The following is a 21,315-nucleotide window of genomic DNA, read 5'->3' on the forward strand; positions in this document are numbered from 1 at the left end:
TTCTCATGCCACAAGGTAATAAACTTTTCAACCTGCAGTAAAGTTTTATATATTATTTCAAGACTTTTTCCCCCACAAAGAAATAGAAGTTACCTCCTATAAGATAAATAAAGAACAATAAAGTCATACTAAAATACAGATGCTGGGCTGTCAGTTTCCTTTTCACCAACCTAAAACTTTATGCACAAACAAAATTTAAAAAGTATTGTGTATCATATAAATTTATTCTTCAAAGGAAATAATAAAACCATGTAGGAGTGGAAACATTTTCCTCTTCTTCCCTTTTAGGTTCTATTGCTAGTCTAATAATTAAATTGACATAAGACAGATTAACAGGAGAAAAACAAATTTCATATGTATGGGAGCCTCATAAAAATATGTGACTCAGAGAAGTGACCTACACAGGAAACTTTAAACCTTTAGATAAATGAACAATACATTTGTGAATAGTCAACAAAACAAATGGGGCTGGACTTGGGGAGTAAATTGGTGAAGCAACAAGGTTTGTATATACTTCCTTCTGGGCCCTAAACCCCCTGCCTCTGGTGATAAGGATGCCTTCTACTCACCTGGTGCAGGGAGGATACCTTCCACTTGGGAGACGTATTTCCTGCATTCAGGGAGACAAAGAAGGGCCGGAGTGTCCTTTTTATACTGATTGTTTCTGAAGTATCTTTAATTCAAAATGGCCAATATGCCAAAGTGTGCGCTGGCTGGTGTGGCTCAGTGGGTTGAGTGCTGGCCTGCAAACCAAAGGGTCAGTGGTTTGATTCCCAGTCAGGGCACATGCCTGGGTTGCAGACCAGGTCCCCAGTAAGGAGTGCATGAGAGGCAATCACACATTGATGTTTCTCTTCCTCTTATTCTCCCTCTCTTCCCCTCTCTCTAAAAATAAAATCTTTTAAAAAATATGCCAAAATGGCATATTTTGCTTCACTTCAACCAGAAAATGTTCAATCTGAAAATGACAAGAGTTCTCATTTACCTTTGCTAAAACAAGAAATCCTAACAGGGGTTAGAAGAAATACCCAGTGCAGTGTATAACCCAGGTGACAAGTAAAGGTCATGAGTATCAGGTTCACCAACTAGATGCATTCATGGCCTTGGGAAAGAGGCATGTATAAGATAAAATGAGTGAAGGATCAAGGAGATAGCTATGGTCTATTTGGAGACTGATAGGCCTGAGGCATTTCTTCCCGGGGGTGGGGGGGACTGTTTTATATTATTTTATAAGATAACCAGTCAAATGTAGCCAAAAGAGGAAACAGAGACTCAGGAAAAGTTTACTATACCCACAGGTCCTAGAGATAGAAGTCACAGCAAGCCACACAGGGCCAACACGGAGGACTGGTCACGAGGCAGAAGATAGGAGGGAGAGGTTTAGGCTAGAGCTTTTACTGTGGTTTCCAAGGAGAAAGGTGAGGCAGGGCAGGGTAAATAGTTTAAGATTAGCTAGTTTAAATAATTTCACTAGGCTCTATCTAACTGATAGGGAGTGCCGTGGTACCTGGACCTGGGATGATAAAAAAAGAGGAATCGTTCCCTGAGGGTGTACAAGTCAAATAGAAGAGGGATGGCCCTGGACTGGTTAGTTTGCATATTAAAGGCAAGCTGAGTTCTTACTATCTCTAAGAATTGGCTAGCCCAAGAGGGTCAGCCTCTCTCCTTCTAGAAAGATTTTTTAAGTTGTCATAATAATATACCAAAAAATTAAATACAGACAATACAAGCGACCCTAATCACATCACATTAAGTGTGTATATAAATTAAATTACAACTGGCTAATTGATATGTTATGTTTTATTGACATTTAATTAAACATTCATTTATTTTGATTGTGTAGGAATTTAGCAATTGGGAGTTGAGTATTTTGTTAAGTGTTTGGTTGCTTTTAGGTCTCATACGTGCGTTTAGACTCTTGAAAAACTCCGAAGCCCTGGGATAGCTCAGACACTAGGCCATAGCCTGGTCTGTCAAATTGCCTGGTGTCCCTAATCTACCTTCACATTTTTCAGAAGTGATGGATTGTGGTAACCATTAACTTTTGATGAGTATCTTACCACCCCTCCACTCAGTAAGAACAGGCAAATTCACCCTTGACTGATGGACTGCGTAATTCCTTGGCATCAGCTGACCTGATCCCGCAGAACAGATGCAGCTGCCCTGCCCTTCATGCAACCAGCAAGTACTTAACTATTTGTGGCCTCCCAAGCAAGAGAAATTATAGCCTAGTTACAAGCAATCTCAGTAGAATTAAGGGTCTGTGGATGAGCTTGACCTGTAGCCCAGTTTAAGGTGCTTAGTCCATCAGAACAGCACATGTATCGAGGCTCATTTCATTCAGCTAATCCTCTAAGACACAGGTGGCAAACACAAGGCCCATGGCCCAAGGCCCAAGGCCCATGGGCCGAATTGGGTCCTCCACCTTATGTGGCCCAGCACCTTCTTTCTACCCAGCAGCAGCGCCCAGCTCTCACTTAACAGTTAAGTACTTACATTTAAACAGTCCTAAAATTACATTCAGCCCTTTGAGGACAACCTCAAGGCTGATATGGCCCCCCATGAAAATGAGTTTGACACCCTGCTCTAAGACAATAATGGGCAAACCAAAACAATACAAATCCTTTAACTCTCTCTCATACACAGTCAAACTTCAGGAAAGAATAATTTCTGATTGTTGCCACCCAGTCCCCATTTTTTACTGCCCATTTGTTCTTCAACCAGTGTGTGCACCATTCCCCTGAAGCCCTTGTTGTCTTGTCTGCCTCCAACAGCTCCCTCTTTCTGGAAGCTCCCTACTTCGCTCTTCATTTATGCCGCTCCTTTGACTTCCCTTTTTTCTCTGATGTCTCTTTTGAGACTTCTTTGATGGATTGTTCTTTTCCTTCCTTCATTTTACATGTCTGTGCTTCTCAGCTCTCTGTCATGCTCCCTCAACACACTCCCCACCGTTGGGACCTCATATCCACATGTGGACTCATGTAATAAGTAGAGCTGATGACTAGCAAGTCTGTTTTCTTCAACCCAGACCTCTATATCCAGGGGTGGGCAAAACAGGTTTACAGTTGTGAGTACACAAATATTCTCATTATTAATTAATTATTGCATTATTTATTTGTATTACAACTGTAAACTAACTTTGCCCACTCCCTATACAACCATTTACCTGCTTTAACACGTCCCAGGATTAACTCATTGTCTTTTCTGTCTTTTTTTCCTCCTCTATTTTCTCTCTCAGTAATGGGATTACCATCAAGTCATTCTTCAAAGTGGAAACCTAGGAGTTATCCTCAGCTACAATCTCTTTCACAATTTATTAGCCAAAGGCAAATGTTACTCCCTAGTATTGACTAGGTCCTTCCCTTATCTGTGACTCCAGTCCTGCTTTAAAGCCTCCACCCTCTTACCCTGGGCTAACTGTGGGAAACATTCCAGTCTCCAGCTGATTCCCTACCTCATCCTCCACACTGTGGCCAGAAAGTTTCTAAATGGCAAATTGGATGAAGTTATCACCCTTAAAAAAAAAATCCTTTCAGATATTCCCTACTGCCTTCAGTTTAAACATTAAACTCCACCACTTAATACAGGGTTTCTGTGATCAGGCGTCTGCTGCTGCAGGAGGTCAGCTTGATCTCCAAAGGCCCTCTTCTCCCACCACAGTGAACTGTTCCTCCTGAAATCTTCTGTACTATTTCAAATCTCTGTCTTCAGACATGATGTCCTCTCTGCCAAGTGTACCTTCACCACTTCGTGTGTGTGTGTGTTTTATTTCCTTATCACGTTTTACTACTAACTTCTTTTACGTTAAGCAAGAGGACTGGGAGGAGGCAAGAGAAAGAGTATCTGGAATGCCAGTAATTTTTTGATCTTAGTGTTTATCATGTACTTACAAAAATTCTCAAGCTGTAAGATGATTTATGTACTTTTCTCTGTCATAGCAGTTTAATTAAAAAGTTATTTAAAACTTAAAACAATTAAGCTCATGGGCATCCTGCTCTAGAAAGCCTTCTTGAACCTTGAAGCTAATTAAAATGACCTGTTCCATGTGTATGTCTGCATACTTGTGTCAAATTCTGTGTCATTGTTGATTATTGGTCTCTCCCTCTTCTAGGAGCTTTTGAAGGGGAAAGAGTGTTTTTCATTAACTTTGCAGGACCAGCACCTACCACACTGTTCCACAAAAGAGGAGGTGCTCCAAAGTTATGTGATGCAGACATAAATGGCTCCTCTCCCTCTGCTTTAGGGAGATGTAGGTAGCCTGACCCATCATAGTCACACACACACACACACACACACACACACACACACAAAAGGAATTAGAATCCACAGAGTTTTGACACAGAGGTCTGTTCTTACTAAAATCAACAAATTTTACCAGAAACTGAAGGGCTCAGCTCAGCCTAAGTAGAGGAAAACCAAGAAGCAAATTTCAGGGCTAGACATACAGACTGACTAGATGCAGTAGTTCAATAAGACTAAAGTTTAGAGGGCAGACAGGACAGAAATAAGCCAAAGGGGTCCTCGGGCAATGGTGAGAAACACACGTTCATGTTTGGGCTTCAGTTTAGACTTTAAGTGCTGTTAGGGACCTGTGTTCAAGTCACATTGGCTATGGGACCAAGGAGAGGAGAGACAGCCAGTTGGGAAAGGGTATGAGGCCATTGGATAAGAGCTAGGGGCTTCAGATGTAATAATTTCTCTCAAGTACAACTATTATCAAGGAGCAAAGCTCTAGTCAGTGTAGAAGCCAGCAGTTTGTTTTTCATTCACTTTCCCTTTGCAACCTTCACATCTAGTCATTGACCACATCAAATTAAGCCTCTATTTCATGCCTCTCATCTCTACCAATTTCTTTTGATACCACCTTGGTAGTCACATATTTTGAGTGGCCCAAAAGATTAGTTGGGTCAATTAAATTGTTCTTCTTTGGGGAATTTGAAAAAAAAAATGCTAATTATCGATAAGGTTCAAGAATAAAAAATAGAGCCCTGGCCAGGTAGCTCAGTTGGTTAGAGCCTTGTACTGATAGGCCAAGGTTGTGTGTTTGATCCCTGGTCAGGGCACATACAAGAATCAACCAATGAATGCATAAATATGAGTAAGTAGAATAACAAATTGATGTTTCTCTCTCTCTCTCCTCCTTCCTCTCTCTCTAAAATTAATAAAATAAAAAAATTTAAATAAAAGAATAAAAAAGAGGCAATAGGAGCATCCATTATGAGTTTTTTTTTAAATAAAATCTTATTTACTTATTTTTAGAGAGAGAGGAAGGGATGGAGAGATGGAGAGAGGGTGAGGGACCTGCCCTGTAACCCACACGTGTGCCCTGATGAAGAATCAAACCAGGGACCTTTTGGTTTGCAAGCCAGCTCTCAATCACTGAGCCACATCAGCTAGGGCTCTGATAGATTACTGTATGCAAGTTAAGGTACATTGGAATAGAAATTTGAGTAAGCAGAGTCAGTGAGCTAATACAGGAGATGAGCAGAGGAAACACTCAGGGAAAAAAGGAAACACTAAGAGAGACAGAGGCCATGTGGACCCCAAAAAGGAAATGGAAAAAGTAGCTAGTCAATATGGCCGTAAAATAAATTCTCTCTTTATGAGTAAGTAGAGTTGGTCTGTTATCTGCAACTCAATGAGCTACACTAAGACAATTACAGATTCCAGAGTCAGAGGTACAGAAGTTTCAATCCACCTTGGGGTTAAATTGTACAGGCTGGGTGGGGTAAAGTATATAAAATAACCAGCACAAACATACAGTATGCACTCAAAAATGTTAACTTTCTTTGATCGGTATTCTCTGTGTCACCTTGGATAGGCCCTAGTTATTTAACCAATTGGTTAATCTAGGTGTTGCTCTGAGGTATTTTGTAATTCTGTCTAAAGTCCAATTAACTGTAGGTATTCTACATAATGTGGGTGGGACTGATTCAATCACTGTATTTTCAGACCATAAGACGCACCCAGGGTTTGGAGGCGGAAAATAGGAAAAAAAATTTGAAGCAAAAAATGTGGTAAAATATTTAATAACATAAACAACATAACATTTCCAATGTAAATGTAAACATAACTCAACAGCAGCATTAACAACCATTATTACCGACTTTAAGCTTTATGGTGTGGTGTGCCTTACAGTCTGAAAAGTATGGTAGTTTAAAGGATTTAGAACAGACTGAGGCTGTTCTCCACAGAGAAGTTTCACCTGAGGACTCCTGCCCTAGAGGTCCAGCCTGGTCTTCCCAACACCTGCACTGCAGAACTGGACTTGCTTTGCTAGCTCCTGCAATCAAGTAAGCCAGTTCCTTAAAATATACCTCTTCCTAGTTTTTCTTTCTCATGTGGAACCCTGACTGACAGACTCTTTTCCTGCAGACTTCCCAACCCTTACAGTGTTTCATGAATCACTGGTCATAGGAAGAAAGATTTTAGGCCCTTGGAAAGACCCATGCCATCCCCTTTGCTAGACTTACTTAACTTAAATTTTCTCAACTCCTGAAGCCGTGGAATGTTCTATATGTTAGTAAACTCTGGAGAATGTAAAATAATGAATTCCTATTAAGTTCTATGTTTTGAATGATGTTTTCTTTAATTATTAAAATTTATGAGTTATACTTTTTAAAAGAGGTATTATGAAGTCAACAATGAAAGTTCCCTTTCCTTCACTTTCCTTCTCCTATTCAATTTCTCTTTTTGGAGATGACAACTGCTAGTAATTTGAATTTTATCCCTTTAGCTCTTTTGCTAAGCATACATGTATATGAATGTTTATGTTTTAAAAGGTCTATCTACAAACATGCATGCATATACATTAAAGCATAAATGAGATCAAGCTATGCAAAGTTTTAAAACAATTTTATTCTCTTAGAAATATGCTTTGGAAAATTTTCTATGTCTCTGTATATTCATATATATAACTTTACATCATTCCTCTTTAAGTTGCTGTGTACACTTACTGAGTTTTACTGTTCTAATGTTAACCATTCCACTGCTGACTTTCAGTTTCTCCCTACTGTAATGTTAGGATGAATATCCTTGTATGTGTAAACTTAGGTACATATATAGGAGATATTTCTTCAGATTAGATTCCTAATTGTTGGGTTAAAGATTATCTATATTTAAAATATCATAATATTGAACTCTCCCACCAGAACTATATGGAATTACTATTTAATCACAATGGCATCATCAGTCTCGAAAATACTTTTACTCTTTCATAAAGGTCACAACTGAGCCATTTATCACTCTACCCACAGGAATATTGGAAACAAATTAGCGTATTTCTTTAACATTTTGTCCAGGTAAATCTCAACCTTCTCTATCAGTGTTTTCTTGATTTATTTAACTCACAGTAATTTATTCCTTCTAGAAACCCAAAGCATTACTATTAACACTTATTTGTTATTGAGTCATATAGCAACTTCTCAAACTGCATTGTAATTGCATTGCTGTTCAACGTCCAGACTTCAGAATGACCACTGTAGTCTAGTCAAGACTACAGAAAGAGTCCACAGCCAGGTCAGTCAGTGAGGCAATGAGTTGAATCCAATCAACAAGTTAGCTGCAACATGGTAAGGGGTGCCAAATTTCATCTCTCCAAATCTGGTAGCTAAAGTTTCATTGTTGGCAAATCAATCTTATAAAAGGGCCCATGGGTCCATTCTTCCTCTAACAGAATAAACCTGGAACTATGTAGTACTCAGGTTCCTTGTTCTGGTCTGGAATTTCTGATGCATGACCAATTACATTACTATCCTGAATTCCCAGTCCATCTTAGATATTAAATTCTATTATCTTAAGTAAGTGGCTAACAGAGCTGCCCAGCATCATGAGTATCATAATGCACATCGCTAGCCTGGAAAAAGAAGAAAGTTCAGCATTTAATGATGGTTTCTACTGAAAGTGTATCACTTTTGCACCATCACAAAGTCAAAAAATCACAAGTCAAACCATTGTAACTTGGGGACCATCTGTATATGAAAAGTTAATATTTTACCATATCCATTTTTAGCATTATTTTTAAACAGATTTAATTTTTTCATTTTTAGAGAGCAGGGAAAGTAGGGAGAAGGAGAAAGAGAGAGACACTGATGTGTGAAAGAAACATTGTACCCCCAACTAGGGACCTGGCCCACAACCCAGGCATGTGCCCTGACTGGTAATCAAATCAGCAACCTTTCAGTTTGCTGGCTGGCACTCAATCCAGTGAGCCACACCAGCCAGGGCCCATAATGGCTTTTTAAAAAATTGAGATAAAATTTTTTCTAAAGTACACAGTTCAGTGGTTTTTTTTTTTCAGTATAGTTACTACTATTGAATCCCTGACCACTTTTATCATCCCAGAAGGAAACCCCACACTCATTAAGTATTTACTCCATCCCTTCTCACACTAGCCCTGGCAATCACTAATCTCTCTCTCTATGGGTTTACCTATTTGGACATTTTACATAAATGGAATCACATATGTGGCATTGTTTTCTGGCTTCCTTCCCTTAGCACACTAATTTCAAGTTTATACATGTCGTAGCATGTATCAGCACTTCATTCCTTTCCATGACTGAATAAAATACCATTATACATTTTATGTATATGTCCATCAGTTGATGGACATTTGGGTGTTTCCATTTTTTTGCTGTTATGAATGATAACGCTATGACTATTCATGTACAAATTTTTGTTGGGACATATGTCTTTAATTCTCTTGGATATATACCTAGAAGTGGAATTGCTGGGCCATACAGTATTTCTATGTTTAACTTTTGAGGAATGACCAAACTATTTTTCATAATGATTACATAATTTTATATTTTTACCAGCCAGTATATGAAAGTTCCAATTTTTCCACATTCTCACCAACAATTGTTATTATTGATTTTTTGTTTGTTTATAGCCATCCTAGTAGGTTTGAGAGGTATCTTATTGTGGTTTACTTTGCATTACCCTAATGACTAAGGAGTTTGGGCATCTTTTTATGGGCTTATTAGCCATTGGCAAATCTTCCTTGGAGAAATGTCTATTCAAGTCTTTTGGCCATTCTTAAATGAGGTTCTCCTTTGTTATGAGATGTAAGAGCTCTTTATACATTCTGGATACTAGGCTTCCATCAGATATATTTTGTAAATATTGTAACCCATTCTGTGAGTTGTTTTTTTGCTTCCTTACTACTGCTCTTAGATGTACAAGAGTTTTTGATGAAGTTTCATTTCTCTTGTTGCTCGTGCTTTTGGGGTCATTTGAGACTGTTATCATTCCAAAGCCACTATATTTCCTTCTAAGGCTTTTATCATTTTAATTCTGACATTTTGATATTTGGTACATTTTGAGTTAATTTTTGTATATGGTATGTGGTAGAGGCCGAAATTCATTCTTTTGCATGTGGATGTCCAGTTGTACCAGCACCATTTGTTGAAAAGACTATTCTTTCTCCCATTAAATGGTCCTGGCACCCTGGTCAGAAGTCAGTTGAACACAGACAAATGGGATTATTTATGGACTCTCAAGTCTATTTCATCACATTGACTTTTTAACTTTACAAAGAAATCATTTTTAGAATTATTTTATTCAGCATTTTAGCTCTAAAACTTCCAAAATTATTTATCATTTATTCAGTTTGTTGAAATGAGCCAGAATCAAAATGCTGTAGGAAAAATTTACTAAAAATCAAAAGAATGGTTTTATAGCAATATTATGATATGTTACACTATGTTACAATTATGTACTTTGTTATTAGAATTATTTCTAAAAGCATAAATTGATGAGACATTTAAGAATCCATTTCAGTATATCTGAAACTAAAATTATAACTAAAATATTAGACACTATATAGTATAATATAAAATATGAATGGATACATGAAATAAGGATTTTTAATATTTAACTTTCACAAACTTATGTACAATAAGAATAAAACAATACAGTTGTGCATTTAATGTTCTCTGCCCTCCCAAATATTATTCTGTTCTGTTACATTCTCTCATATAGTGAACATTTATTTGAGAGAGACATCATATATGTACAAAAAAAATAGAAAACCATGGCTGGGTTGACATTGCTGAGGTTAAAAGACCCATAGCAAAAAGTAGATTTTTCTTTTCTCAATATTCAAGCCACTCCCTTCCAAGCATTCATTAACTATCACGTGTGAAGTTTTGACTATGTTCTCTAAACTATGGACTACTTTAAAAAGATGTGTTTTCCAGATTTGTCACTAGAAGCATCCATGCATTTTGGGCATCAGTTTCACAGTCCTCATCTTCATTGTAAGGCTCTTTATTATCAAATAGTCTGAAGGTGACAAGGCACATTCCATACCCCCCCCAATCCTCTTATGTACAAACATAAAAACATGTCTCAAATAATTAAAACATACAGCACATGCTTGGATACCAATGCTTTGAAGAGATGTCTCCCAGTTACGAGCACCCCGAGTTTCTCATTAAGAGATTCTACACATGACCTGATGGAAATTTGTTCACTTCTGGTTCATTTGAAAGTGAACCTTAAAGGAAAAGAGTGTAAAAATCTATCACTGCTATTGAAAACTCAGAATGAATCAAATAAAAAACATTTGATGACTATGAAAACACTTTATCCTTTCACCATGCTTGTAAGTATTTATCTTCCACTTCCCTGCCTAAACAGTTGTAGAAGAACGTTAACACTTTAGGCGCTCCCAGACTCTGCAGTTCTGTCATCCCCCAGTAGGGGACGCTGTTGCATTAAAAAGTGCACTAGCTGCAGCATTTATCTCCTGGGCCTGTATTCCTTCTCCATTTTTGAGATACATTTTTAAAGTCATATAAATATGAATATTATTTCTCCAAACTCTAAGATATTGAGAGTTGAAGAAAAACAGAATTCTTGAAGGATGGTTCTTTTACACACTATCTTCAGAGATATTTCATTGTATGTGACATTCTTGGAGGTTGGTATCAAAGTCCCAAAGTATGAAATGCATCTCGTAAATCGTCCACTTCATATAGGGGCTGTAGAGAAGGAGAGAAATGAACTCAGTGGATGACTTTGTAACATTTTGGAAGACAGTAAATTGGGAGGGAGGAGGAAGAGGAGACAGGAAGTGGAGAGGAAGGAAATAAATCCCGAGGAGAGTCTAACAGATCAGACATGTGAGTGAGGAAAGAGAGGGGAGAGAAAGGGGTCTTAGCAGAGGGTTCTGAACTGTGAAACAATACAGGAGGGGACTCAGTTGTAGGAGAAATGACAACACAAATGACAAAGAGAAAACAAAGTTTTCATAGGACGAAAAATAAGGAGAGTGTGATAAATGGACAAACACACACATGAAAGGCCCGCACACGAACATGAAAATGTAAGAAATGTAAGTAGCTCCAGGAGAAGATGACTCAGAGAAAGAAAATGAGAAGCAAAGGAGCCCTTACCAAAAGGATGCGTCGGAGCTGTCTGGATAGACGAACTGAGTTTTCATGCAGCCCCTCCCAGGCTCTGAAAGTTTTTTCACGATTTTCCACGAAAGTATTCCAGCAATAAAAATAATCTTTTAAAAGGGGAGGGAGGCAACAGAATATAGCTCAAATCTCAAATCAAGAGGAAAGAAGAATCCCCAGCCCCTTTTAAATTCTCATTTCCCTCAAAGCCTGTGTCCAAGTCATGAGTTCTTTTCTTCCAGTTCTAGGTGATTTTTTTTGAATTTTTATGAGTTTATTTAAGCCAAAACTGACAACCTCCAGGAAGCAGGATCTCAAATGCTCCTCTAGCTGATAAGTTTTGGCTCCAACGGTGAACTAGAACCCTGGTACAACTTTGCCCCTTGTATGTACCCCCTGAATCTTCTCAGTCTGAACCGCAATCCTGAATGACAGCGGCTTCCCTGAGCTGGAACAGTAAGCAAGGTCTCCCTCCTACCTTTGAAGGTCATGATGGCGATTTGAACGCCCGCGCGGTGCAGCCGCCGCAGACCCTCGGGCTCAGCCTTGCGGTCCTCGCAGAAGTAGAGGCGCGCGGTGAAGATTCTCAGACTGAGGTTGGGGTTCCCTCTCAGAAAGTCAGCCACGTGCCGGGCGCAGTCATAGCAGGGACTCCACGAGGTGAACCAGGTGACGCGGTAGCACCGGCCGGGGTCCAGGTCCCAGTCGGAGATGTAGCGCAGGAAGAGCAATTCCACGTGGCAACCCGACTGGAGAGAGAGCAGAGGACACGGCTCACGTTTACTGGCCTGTACTGTGGTGCCCGTCACTTTTCAGTCATTAATTCTTCTCCCTCCCACAGTGATCTCTTCGGGGGGCAGCTACAGTTCTGTGCTTAGGTTACTGAAGGGTTAAGCAACTGCCCCAAAAGGCCCAGTGATGAGCCCAAACCCTTTACACCCTTGGCCTTGCAGAGTGGAGAAAGGCTGTGGGCTTTCTGCAGCGTGAGGAGGACCGAATGAGTTGAGTTGGGATCGAGTAGCATGACACTATCTTAGTAAAGATTTAATATGTGTTTGTGAAGTTATCATAGTTCTTGTGCCTTTGAGGAGGAGGAAAGTGTCTTTGAAGTGCCTGGTGATTTAACATTGTGGGAATACACAGTACCACTAGGTGGAAAGTTTATGGTTGGGAGGGCTGGAAAAGGTAAAATAGATTATGGCGAGGCAGCCTAGTGTTGTAAAAGCAATTAAATAATGTGTTTTAAGTATTGTGTTTGCTCATCATATGATCCCTGTGACTGTAATAATAACCACAATAGTGAGATATAGCAAGTCCACTTAGGATTGCAGACAAGACCCAGAATCTGAAAACCGTGGTTCCATCACCCTTCATGTGACTTAAACAGGTTACCCAGCTCTTGGATCTTCTAATCTTATCAGTAACATGGGCTGGGATGGTGTTATGAGGATCACCTGGGAGGGTAGTAAAGGGTTGGTACCAAATAGGAAAGAGATTAGAATGGAAGATAATTGCAGTGACATAATTGACATAACACAAAGAAGGCAAAGAGAACTGGATAGTGAAACAAGCACTAAATAACGAGCCAGCTGACGTCATTCCACCCACGGGTTCTTCCCTGGGATGCCACCAAGGCCAGATGTCTGTGCATGTTGTGAGAGAGGAAATATTCATCGGCAGATTATGTAAACCCATCCGGATTTTGGTGAAAAAGTTTTTTGGAAATGTAATCCTCTGATCTTCTAGATGCTGAGAGATTGATTTAATTAATCAACCAATAGAGGCTTCCCTGAGTTTTCTGGGGCTTGCCATGCTGAATGTATTCACTGGCCTATGCTCTATGTGAGCAGGAGGGAATGGAAATCATTTGGAGAACAGAACTGGTCATTATTAATTTTTCCTAAAATTTCTTCTTTAATTTTCAAAAATTCTAAAGACACAATTTGTTTTTCGCATTGAAAAAGAGGATTTTATTTCTTTATTTTTAGAGAGGGGGGAGGCAGGGAGAAAGAAGGAGAGAGAGAAACACCTATCAGTTGCCTCTTGCACGCCCCTATACATCTCTACCCAGGGACCTGGCCCACAACCCAGGTGTGGGCCCTGACTGGGAATCGAACCAGTTACCTTTTGATTTGCAGGACAACACCCAGTCCACTGAGCCACACCAGTCAGGGCTGTTTTTCACATTTAAATTTTAGCTTGAATGAATTGATAATATCTCCCCAAATCAAAAGGCTCTTACATTTGATTTTTTCCCTTAATCTCAAAGGCAATTTGGATGCTAGAGAAAGGGGAGGAAAGTTTAGGGGCAGTTATTCTCAGCAGTGAAGCAAGGTCTGGCATTAATGTGCCCGGCGTGATGGAGAGGACATTCAATGCCATCCTTTGGGGCATATTATATCTATTATGGTTGCATGGATATATAAAAAGAAAACAAAACATTACAGGAATCTGGTGGAGACAGAAGCAAAGCATTCTAAAAGTAGTACCATCAGTAGGTAGGTGGCTCTAAAAGTGCCCACAGGATAGCTTTTAATTGCCTGGGAAGCAAATATTAATTGATACCTTATTTCGAAGGTGACCAAAGTCCAATGAAAAGGAGGTGGCACTGTCTCGCCGCTTCACCACATAGCACAAGTAGGTCTCATGGCGACCCTTAGCCCAACGGACGTTTTTGAAATGGTAAAGAAACTTCCTCTGCTTCATCAGGAGGCTGTGGGTGAAAGGAGGAAGGAAAGTGCAAGGTTACTGCTCATTCTCTGGTCACTCATGGCTTTCCTATGGCTGTTTTTAAATCTGCAGTCACTTGGACCAAACCAGACAAGATGCCCTTGCTGCTTTTGCCAGAAGCCTGAGACCTACTGTGCTTGGAATCCATTATAAACTTTTCATGCTTGTATGTAAGACCAATGGAAAGACAGCAGGAACCCAAAGCTATACAAGCTCACAGGACAGTCCCTTCCCAAAGTTCTCTCCTAGGTGACAATAACTTGGAATGGCAGACTTGTTCCTCAGTCCCATCATTGTATTTTCAGGTTTCCCTGGCAATCTCTACCTAAATGCTCAATCTGTACTACAAAGTCAGTGTGGTCAGAACAGTATTCCTGAACTGCCCTCTGTCCTGCCTGTCCCGCTTCTCCTCCTGAATGTTCCATCTCAGGTAACCAGGCTAAAAGCTGGGAATCCTCTTAGATTCTTCTTGCTCTTCCCTCCTCATATTTAATTAATGATCAAAAATTATTCATTCGAGCCTCCAGGTATTTCTTGAATTTGGACCTGTTGTATCTCTCTATCCTCTGCTTCAGTCCAAGCTCTTGTCTTCTTTCACTTGTACCTGTTGTCCTGGCCTCTTAACTGGTCTCTCTGCCTCCAAGTCCCTCCAAAATAACATTTTCCATGCCGCACCAGAGTGATCTCACCAAACCCCAGGTGTAGCCCTGTCATTCCAAGCTGAAAAACCCCTAAGGAGTCTGTTTGGCTCACAGGATAAACTCCAAACTCTTTAATGTGTTATTTAGGCCAGTTTTTACATTGGACATCAATCTACAGTTTTCGCTTCCTTTCCTCTTTCTGTCTAGACATCTTGCTGCTGGAGCTTCCTCTGACTAAGAGCTTTTTCTATTAGGAAAACCCACACATTCCTCAAAGCCTGATGACAATGACAGTTTCCACTGTTCTAGAAAGACCTTTCTCACCACCACTATCCCAAAATTACTAGGCAAAAATCGACTGATAGCAACAAAAAAACATTTGGTAGTTTCCTATTGTTCTCCAGCTTGTCTCTATCAAAGAACTCCTCCTTTGTTATCAACTGATTGCTGGTATCTGTCTCCCCAAATAGGCTTTATATTTTGAAAGAATCACTTTATGAGTAATATATATTGCTAAAAGTATAAAAGCAATACTTGACTCTTGTCAACTTGAGTAGTATAAAAAAGTAGAGTTATAAAATTTAAAATATTAAAGGATTTTAAAATTGAATATCAGTCAGTGTCTAATGATAATTAGACATAGTGTCTAATTACTATTATGCTTTTCCTTGTCTTTTACAAGCCTATATTTACATGATTTTGATTATGCTCATTTCTATACTTTTGTATTCTGCTGCTCTTTTCACTTGGCAGTGTAATCTAAATATTATGCTACATTCACACAGAGGAACTGGTCCTTTCCCTGTGTGTTTCCTAGCTCCTAGAACAGCGTCTTGCATGTCATAAGCACGAAATTGAATTTGTGGACATACTCTCTGCTAACTCAAGTTCCTTTGCAGTTGTGAACGTAACACAAGCTATGCAGTGTGGTCAATCCCAAAGCACTAACAGCCTCTAGTTTTTGTCTGTCTTTTCCAGAAATGTATTTACCCAATTTGTGGAAACAATGCTGCCACCTAATGGCACTGGACAGAAGTGCAAAGAATTTGTAAAAATAAACAACTTGGTCAGGGATTTGAATACCGTTTGCTGGCAAGAGAATTGAAACTTTTTTCACTTTTTTTTTACATTAATGTATAATTTACATACTTCGCTCATTTGAAATGTGCAATTCTATGAATACTGGCAGATGTAAATACCCCAAACTGCTACCAGAGTCAAGGTACAGAACGGTGCCAGGGCACACTGCCCCCAGTTTCTTCATCCACCTTTTCAGCCACTTCCTCCCTTTTCCCCCAGGCAACCACTAATCTGCTTTCTGTTACTATAAATTACATTTTGTTTTCCAGAACTTCATACACATCGTACGTGATCTCTCCCTTTGTGTCTGACTTCTTTCACTTAGCACAATGGCTTTGGGATTCATTCCTGACATTGCGAGGGCGGGTGGTTTGTCCCCTCCGCTGGACAGTACGTTCCATCGCAGGGATGTAGCATGTTTTGTTGGTTCCTGAACTTGTTGATGGGCTTTCGGATTGTTTCTACTTTGGGGCTAGTGTGAATAAAGCTTCTGCGAACTTTCATTTACCAGTCTGTGTGTGGGCAGATGTTGAGAATAATTATTTTAATAATGTGATACACGAGATAGACCCTGAACTTAAAAGTGAAGTATACACATGTCAACTTTATTAAGTAGGTGAACAAGAACAAGAGCTTTTTTATAGCTGTCACAATTTCAATGTCTCAATCCACATATGTGGATCTTATCGGAATAACTTTAAAACCTGAGGCAGAGAACTAAATTTATCACCATATACGCATTATGCATGCCAAACAATAGAAACTTAGTCAATTATATTATTTTAGAATTAGAAATGCACATTTGGCAGGAATCTAAAATGAATGCTAACAAAAATCTGATAGTAACTGGCTTTATTTTTAAATAAAAGTAACTCACTATGGTAATCACCATGGTGCTACCATTATCACCATTACTATTGTTACACACTTAGCATATAATAACCCATAGCATAGATAAGTTGAATACATAATAAATGCTTAACATGTACTGAAGAAGAGTGCTTAATAAACATTGAAAGGAAAAAAAATTCTCTCTTTGGGGCCCAGTCAGTTTAAAATAGAGTAAGAATCCTCCCATACCAATAAATTCTGTTTATATTTAACCCACCCTTCTGGGCTGTATGGATGAGAAGGCCGGGATGGGGGCAGGTAATGGCAACCAGATCATGCACTGAAGGCAGAGTGGCAGGGACCAGACCTGCTACCCTGACGAGGACCGAGTGTTCTGAAAGTTATGGAAAATGACATGAAGTAGGTAAAGGAATTCAGATGGACTTTTACTTCCCACTCCACATGAAAATGCAGTCATTCACTGTCTCTGCCAGAAGTTCCCTGTCACAATGAAGCGAATCGCATGACTGTGACCTGTTAGTTTGCTTTCCTGATCCATCAGCTAGCTCCCTTCAGCTGTAGCAAGGAGCCTGTTTCCAGCACCCTGTTCTTCTCTTGGTTTCTCTTCTGAGCGCAAAGGACTTTGCAGAGGCCGTTTTTAGGCCTACAGGTTGACAGCTGCTTGAACAGCTGTGCTCCCCGAGGCAGAACACTGGCTGCATCCCCAGCAATGCAAACCAGAGACAACTGGGTAAAACATGATCACGCCTGAGTCCCTCTCTCCTGCCCTGTGCCATCCATCAATACTGTGCTCGGCAGGTACTCCTTTCCTGAACAATAATTGTGTGTTTCCCTCTCCCTCCTGTTGAATCGCATCTTTCCTCCTTTCGTACTTGTCTTTCTCTGAATTTCAGCTACTGATTTTACCCCTGTTTTGCATTTCATTATACACAAATATCTCCACTGAGGCCTTTACCTCTGACTTATACCTCAGATTAGTTTTCAAAACATCACTGAAACCGAGCAGACATTCAACATTTTTCCCTCAAGAAACTTTTCCGAAGAACACTTACTCTGCCATTAAAAACCTTAACTCTGTTGTGTAAATTCTTTGCAAAAGAAGTAAATTGAGATTATTCTCATACATGTGGAGGAATAAATAAAAGTAGGAATAGTCTGTGATAGTAACTCAACTGACATAAACTGTATGTGAAGACATTGTTAAAAATCTTGCAGAATACACATTTAAGAAATTCAGCCATGTCTAAAGACATTAAAAGACTAAATAGTAAAAAGCTGCCTCATCATTGGACCTCTAACAAATAATTTGCTTGACTGAATTTTTCTCCTTATAATAGACACAGTCATAGTGATTTTCAAGCTATTAAGTTTGGTTTGCAGGCTGGTGCTCACTCCACTGAGCCACACCAGCCAGAGCTGTTCAATCTATTAAGTTTGAACATTGGCACTTAAAAAAATAATTTCCTTCCTATGTAACTAAATTATTCAGTAGAGTCTCCCTAGGAAAGTTTACCTTCAAGTGGTTTTTATGGTTGAATATTTACAAAATTATTATTACAATGACCACTACTGTTTTTAGTATAAGTATTGCTTTTTTTTTTTTTCATGATTTGAGTCTCTGAACATTTGCTGTGTTGATATTATTACCACAAACTAGTTCTAACTGCAGTGGAAATCTCAGGACAGGTCAATACATGTCATAAAAGTTCTTTCAGATACGAAAGAGAGAAAGTTAGGCAGACAACATGTAAGATCTGAACAGAGGATGAGACAGATCCAGAGACACAAATCTGCATATTGACCAAGCAGATCTTGTGAATCAGATAGTGATAGGAGAGAAAGGGACAGATACCAATCTCATTGCTCAGATGTGCTGGGAGAGCAAAGCCAAAGCAGCCACCGATCAGGAGATGGTCTTTTTACCTGTCCATAGTGGAGTCCAGAGTGTCTTTCTTGGCTCCCCAAAAGTCTTAGGCCAGGGAAAGCTTGCCTCAAGCACAGCTGCTGCACTGACTGACAATGCATTGGCCCAGTACATTTAAATTTGAGCTCACCCTTTTGGGCTCCTCCCCCCCATGCCATCATCACCACCTGGTCCCCCAAAGGCCTTCCTCCTGTTGGGGCTCAATGAAGATGGGTGGGTTGTCATAGGCAGAGTCACATGGGCAAAGTGATTTAAAGGCCACTCTGCTTAACGTATAGGTTCCTTTCAGGCTGCCTCTCTAAAACTTCAGTCCATGCTCCACAGGTAACACAGATCAGGAGACAGTAGCATAGACACTTTGTAAATTGTAATTATGGTAATTTTAAAAGCATAATAATAATAATGCTCATTTAAATAGCATCTTGTGTTCTGTGAGCTGAAAACATCTATTTCCTCATTTAATTAGACTGTATCTCTGAATCCCAATAGAGACCAATACTAACAGTTCCTGCTTTGTGACTGAGCAAGTAAACTCAGTCAGTTACATAGGACTTAGGACATAGAAATTTTGCCTCCCAAACCACTAATTTTTTCTGATTATATTATAAGAATTGCCAGGAGACTGGATGACTACACCAAAGAGTAATTTTTGCATAAGCCATCTTTTCACAAAAGCCACATATTAATTTGAAGCCAGAAGCAGCAGCATCCCAAACAATAAAAAGTTTATAGCATCAGGCAGAATCAGGATCTAAATGACTCCGTTGAACTTGGAAAATGGGTTGGGCTTTTCAAATACGAGGCCTTAAGTTCTTGCCCTTATTCAAAGTGGTCTTATAGATTTTGCTTTGCCCTCCTACTTCAGTCCATATGCATTTTATTTACTCATTCAACAGAAACTTAATACCTACTATATGATAGAATTGTGTCCACTGTCCTCTCTCCCAACTCATAACCTGCTCCTCTTGCCATCTTCTCTCCCTCAATGGCAATGTCATTCTTCCCATTGTTCAGACCAACTTGGCAGTCTTCCTTGACTGCTCTTTTCCTTTTAAAGCCCAGGCCCAATCCATTAGCAAATCCTGTTAACTCTGCTTACAAAGTAAATTCCAGAACTGGACCACTTTTCACCACCTCCAGGTCCAAACAACTTGAATTATTGCAGTTAGCCTCCCAACTGGTCTCCCTGCTCCTGCCCTTCTTCAGCTGCAGTCTGTTCTCCACATAGCACATGTCAGGCAAACTGAATAAATGGCATGTGCAAGATATAACTTTTCTGCCGTGTAACAAATTTAGACAGTTGGCCTAGCGTGTAATTAAATCTAAACCTAATTGAAACATGGACTCTGAGCTCTTCATTTTGTCAAAAGAATACCTGTTGGCCACCTTTTCAGCCGGAATGTTTTCTCCTTCTTTCAGTTTGATGAGGAGCCTCGTGAGCCAGGCAGTATGGGAGAGAATGTAGAAAGGTTTGAAATTCAATCAATTTCTCCAACTGGTTTCTGAAGGAGAATTTATCTGTGGATATTTATTTATGCCATTTTATGAAGTCGAGTTGATAGGGTGTTCAGTAAAGCTAAAAACACAACACGAAATACTCAAAATACATTCTTTTATAATATCTCCTTCTTTTTTGAAAATCTTACCTTTTAGTGTATGACAACATAAAGAAGATTCTTTCCAATTCAGTTTGCAGATGAAGATTCTGGAAAGCACCCTGGCTGGTGTAGCTCAGTGGACTGAGTGTGGGCTGGGAAACAAAGTGTTCCAGGTTCGATTCCCAGCCAGGGTACATTCCTGGGTTGCAGGCCAGAACCCCCAGCAACCGCACATTGATGTTTCTCTCTCTCTCTCCCTCCCTCCCTTCCCTCTCTAAAAATAAATAAATAAAATCTTAAAAAAAAAGATTCTGGAAAGCAAAAAATTCTGCCATGTTTATTTTGATGTTCTCCTCCCTTGGGAGCCATTCAAAAGGTGCTTTTTAAAGTAATTTATGAGCACCACTTTTTTTAATTCTTTGTTGAAGATAACTTTTTACTAACTGAATTATGTTTTTTTCATGGACCAAAATTTTTTTTGTACCGTCCCCTTATAGTGTCACCCAGTTTTAATAAAAGAATCTTCTGAGGTATGGGTTCCCTGCCTACTGAGGGAGAGCTCTCCCCTGAGCTCGCTCTCTCCAGTGCCATTAGCCATACTTACGGTGTTTGTTTATTTTACTTGAGAACTATTTACACAGCACCTGTTAGGTGTCAGCTGTGGTGCTGGGCACTGGGGCTATGGAGGAAAACAAAGTTTCTATCCTGTGGACCCCAGGTCTTCACCTTAGAGCTTACTCTGTCAGCCCCCAGTGGTCCAAGCAGACCAGAGGCTGGTGGGATTACTGGGTTTCGTCACTGCTTCCAGCTCCCCTGTTGGGAAGGTACTAACAAGACAGTGTCACTGCCATCATCTTCCTTGTCCTTTTGAGCTTCCAGGGCTTGAGTGTGCTGGCTCAAGTGCATTGTCCTCAGGAGCCTGTGATCCCTTAGGCTTGATGAACCTGAGCTTCTTCTAAGGGAGTTCCATTTCTCAGGGTTCCTATCTAGGTCCGAACCAGGGTCTGCACAGCTAAAACCCCTTTTGTTCTCTGTGCCTGCCATTCTTTAAGGTTCCACTTTCATGGCTCTGAGCAAGATTTCAG

At 39.8% G+C, this 21,315-nt stretch overlaps 2 protein-coding genes across 2 annotated transcripts in view; one reads left to right on the forward strand and one right to left on the reverse strand.

The window, feature by feature from the left end:
* RIMKLB (ribosomal modification protein rimK like family member B) overlaps positions 1–21,315 on the forward strand; it is a 118,508-nt gene that overhangs the window by 3,845 nt on the left and 93,348 nt on the right. The gene's annotated exons all lie outside the window — the stretch shown is intronic.
* On the reverse strand, positions 10,163–18,716 carry AICDA (activation induced cytidine deaminase). The gene is made up of 5 exons (XM_045839652.1): positions 18,632–18,716; positions 13,971–14,118; positions 11,884–12,154; positions 11,400–11,515; positions 10,163–10,985 (listed from the first exon to the last, which is right to left on the reverse strand). Exons 1-5 carry the CDS (start codon positions 18,637–18,639, stop codon positions 10,932–10,934), a joined length of 597 nt encoding a protein of 198 aa, XP_045695608.1. The 5' UTR covers positions 18,640–18,716; the 3' UTR covers positions 10,163–10,931.

The sequence above is a fragment of the Phyllostomus hastatus genome, unplaced genomic scaffold, assembly GCF_019186645.2.
Source record: "Phyllostomus hastatus isolate PE091 unplaced genomic scaffold, TTU_PhHast_1.1 phas_contig_308, whole genome shotgun sequence".
Taxonomy (NCBI): domain Eukaryota; kingdom Metazoa; phylum Chordata; class Mammalia; order Chiroptera; family Phyllostomidae; genus Phyllostomus; species Phyllostomus hastatus.

What these genes read in the sequence shown, in the direction of transcription:
- AICDA (XM_045839652.1), bottom strand. An exon ending in CGCCATCATGACCTTCAAAG is followed by an intron (nt 11,516 to 11,883) that starts GTAGGAGGGAGA and finishes CCCTTTTAAAAG; the next exon opens with ATTATTTTTATTGCTGGAAT. An exon ending in AGCTCCGACGCATCCTTTTG is followed by an intron (nt 10,986 to 11,399) that starts GTAAGGGCTCCT and finishes CCTTCTCTACAG; the next exon opens with CCCCTATATGAAGTGGACGA.